The 2,500-nt window shown below is 28.5% G+C and overlaps 1 protein-coding gene across 2 annotated transcripts in view; it reads left to right on the top strand.

The window, feature by feature from the left end:
• LOC125029644 (trace amine-associated receptor 7f-like) overlaps positions 1 to 2,500 on the top strand; it is a 5,839-nt gene that overhangs the window by 2,348 nt on the left and 991 nt on the right. Inside the window, exon 2 of one of the 2 annotated variants that reach the window (XM_047619649.1) lies at positions 1,421 to 2,500. This exon is cut by the window's right edge and continues 991 nt beyond it. In XM_047619649.1, coding sequence (XP_047475605.1) covers positions 1,427 to 2,500 — 1,074 coding nt within the window. In that variant the 5' untranslated portion in view covers positions 1,421 to 1,426. The remainder of the gene's footprint in view (positions 1 to 1,420) is intronic. The other variant, XM_047619648.1, reaches the window with a different exon arrangement.

Genomic DNA, 2,500 nt, shown 5'->3' with positions numbered 1-2,500 from the left:
AACGACAATCAAAGTAATAGTAATAATGATAATAATGATAATAATAATAATAATGATAAAAAATATTGATAATAATAATAATAATAATAATAATGATGATCATAATGATAACAATAATAATAATAATAATAATGATCATAATAAAATAATAATAATAATAGTAAGAGTGATAATAATAATAATAGTAATAACATTGATAATAATAGCAATAATAAAATAATAATAATAACAAACAGTAATAATAATAACGATTATAGTGATTACGAGAGAAACAATAATAATCATATTAATATTGATAATAATACTGATGATGATAATGATAATAGTAATAATAATAATAATAATAATAATAATAGTAGTAGTAGTAGTAGTAATATTATATTATCATTATGATGATCATAATGATATTAATGATAGTAGTACTAATAATAATTATAATAATGATGATGATAATATTAATAATAATTATAATATAGTGATATGATAATAATAATAATAATAATAATAATAATTATAATAATAATCATAAAAATAATAACAGTAATGATAACAATATTAATAATAATAGTAATAACACACAGTAATAATTATAATGATAATAGTGATTATGATATTAACAATAATACTCAAATTAATATTGACTATAATACTGTTGGTGATGATGATAATGGTGATAACATATATAATAATAATGAAAATAGTAATAATGATAATAATAATAATAATAATAATAATAATAATAATAATTATTATTATTATTATTATTATTAATATTATTGCCATTATAATAATAATAGTAATGAAATAATAATGATAATAAAAATAACAATAATAGTAATAATTAGTATTGTCATTATAATAACAATAGTAATGAAATAATAATGATAATAATAATAGTAATGATAATAATAACATTAACAATAATATTATCAATAGTTATAACAATATAAATAATTATGGTAGGCCAGATGAAAACAATGATAATAGTATAATAATAATAATAATAATAATAATAATAATAATAATAATAATAATAACATTGATAAAATTATAAATAGTAATAGTGATAATAAAATAATACAACAATGCTGGTAATAATAATAATAATAATAACAAGGATAATCATAATAACAGTAATGATATTGGAAATAATTAATCATATGAGATTATTACTATTATTGATAATATTGGTAATGATAACATTGAAGCTAATGACATTGATGAACATCATAATAGCAACATTAACGACAATAATTATGATAACAAAAGCAATGATAATACAGTAACAACAATAAAAGCAAACTAATTCCGAAAATAAGATATTGATGATAATTATGAAGATTTGAACAATAACGATAGTCTGAAAAGGTTGCTGCAATAAAGATATTATTTCCAGGTGAACTTAAATTTTCATTTTCAGCAGATCATGGACTTCGAAGCCAGCCTCCCCTCTTCCTGGTGTGTCCATGTGCTTCTCATCTTGATTCGTCTGCCAAGCATGGAATCTTCGTCTGCAGCCTTTCTGACCCCTCAGCATATTACCAAAACGTCCATTCCTTTGTCGTCTTCAAAGAGCATAGGTATCGACTTGGGGGAGAATTGCTGGAAACACCTAAAGACCCACTCTGTAGACGTGAAATCGGAGACTCTAAGATATCATGCTGAAAAGTGCTTGGAATACTGTGGCGACGATCTGCATCTCAAATCAGTATTCAACAACTGGTTAAGGCTGTCAGACAATAGTGAGTCTGCTGTTCAATGTCTTCTGAAAGTTTCGGAACTACAAGGCAAAGTTTTAAAAGATACATTCTGGTTAACATCAAACGGGGATTTATTAGTATACATAGGGGATTCCTCCGATATCGTTATCACTTGGGATTTTCTTCCATGGTGCCAAAAGTCATTAGAAATCCTGTTCCAGTGGATAGGCATAATCCTGCTCTTGGTGGTGATATCAGGAAACCTTCTTGTTTTGGCAACGATGGTTTGCAACATGAGTAGGCAAGATCCAAGATGGATAGTAAGGGCTTCCCTCGCTGTCTCGGATTTTTTAAGAGGAAGTTTCGTCATGACGATGGCAATAAGAAATACCGCGTGGCTTATGACGAACATTCCACGTGCGCCCAATGTGAGCTTCACCCAGGGCATGGGATTCTCTGAGTACTTGTGTCGATCTCTTGCAATTGGTACGGTTTACTCGAGCTTCTGTGCCGTTCTCTTTGAAACAACCTCAGTCATGTCACTCCAGTGCCTGACCTTCCTTTCAGCAGAAAGATTTTTAGCATGTAAGTATCCACAAAGAACAAGCCAAACATCCGGTGCGGTCAAAGCAGTCAGCTTCGGTATGTGGGGCATCGGGCTCGGACTCCCTCTGGTGATTTTTTTCACCTCTGAAGAGGCACCAGGATGTGGATTCTTCGATCCGTCTACTAAGCTCTTTATTCTCCTACCTAGAGCCGGATTTGGCCACGCGCTACACTATTTGCTTATATTCTATATG

This window comes from Penaeus chinensis, chromosome 10, assembly GCF_019202785.1.
Source record: "Penaeus chinensis breed Huanghai No. 1 chromosome 10, ASM1920278v2, whole genome shotgun sequence".
Taxonomy (NCBI): domain Eukaryota; kingdom Metazoa; phylum Arthropoda; class Malacostraca; order Decapoda; family Penaeidae; genus Penaeus; species Penaeus chinensis.
This window is presented reverse-complemented; position numbering and strand designations above follow the sequence as displayed.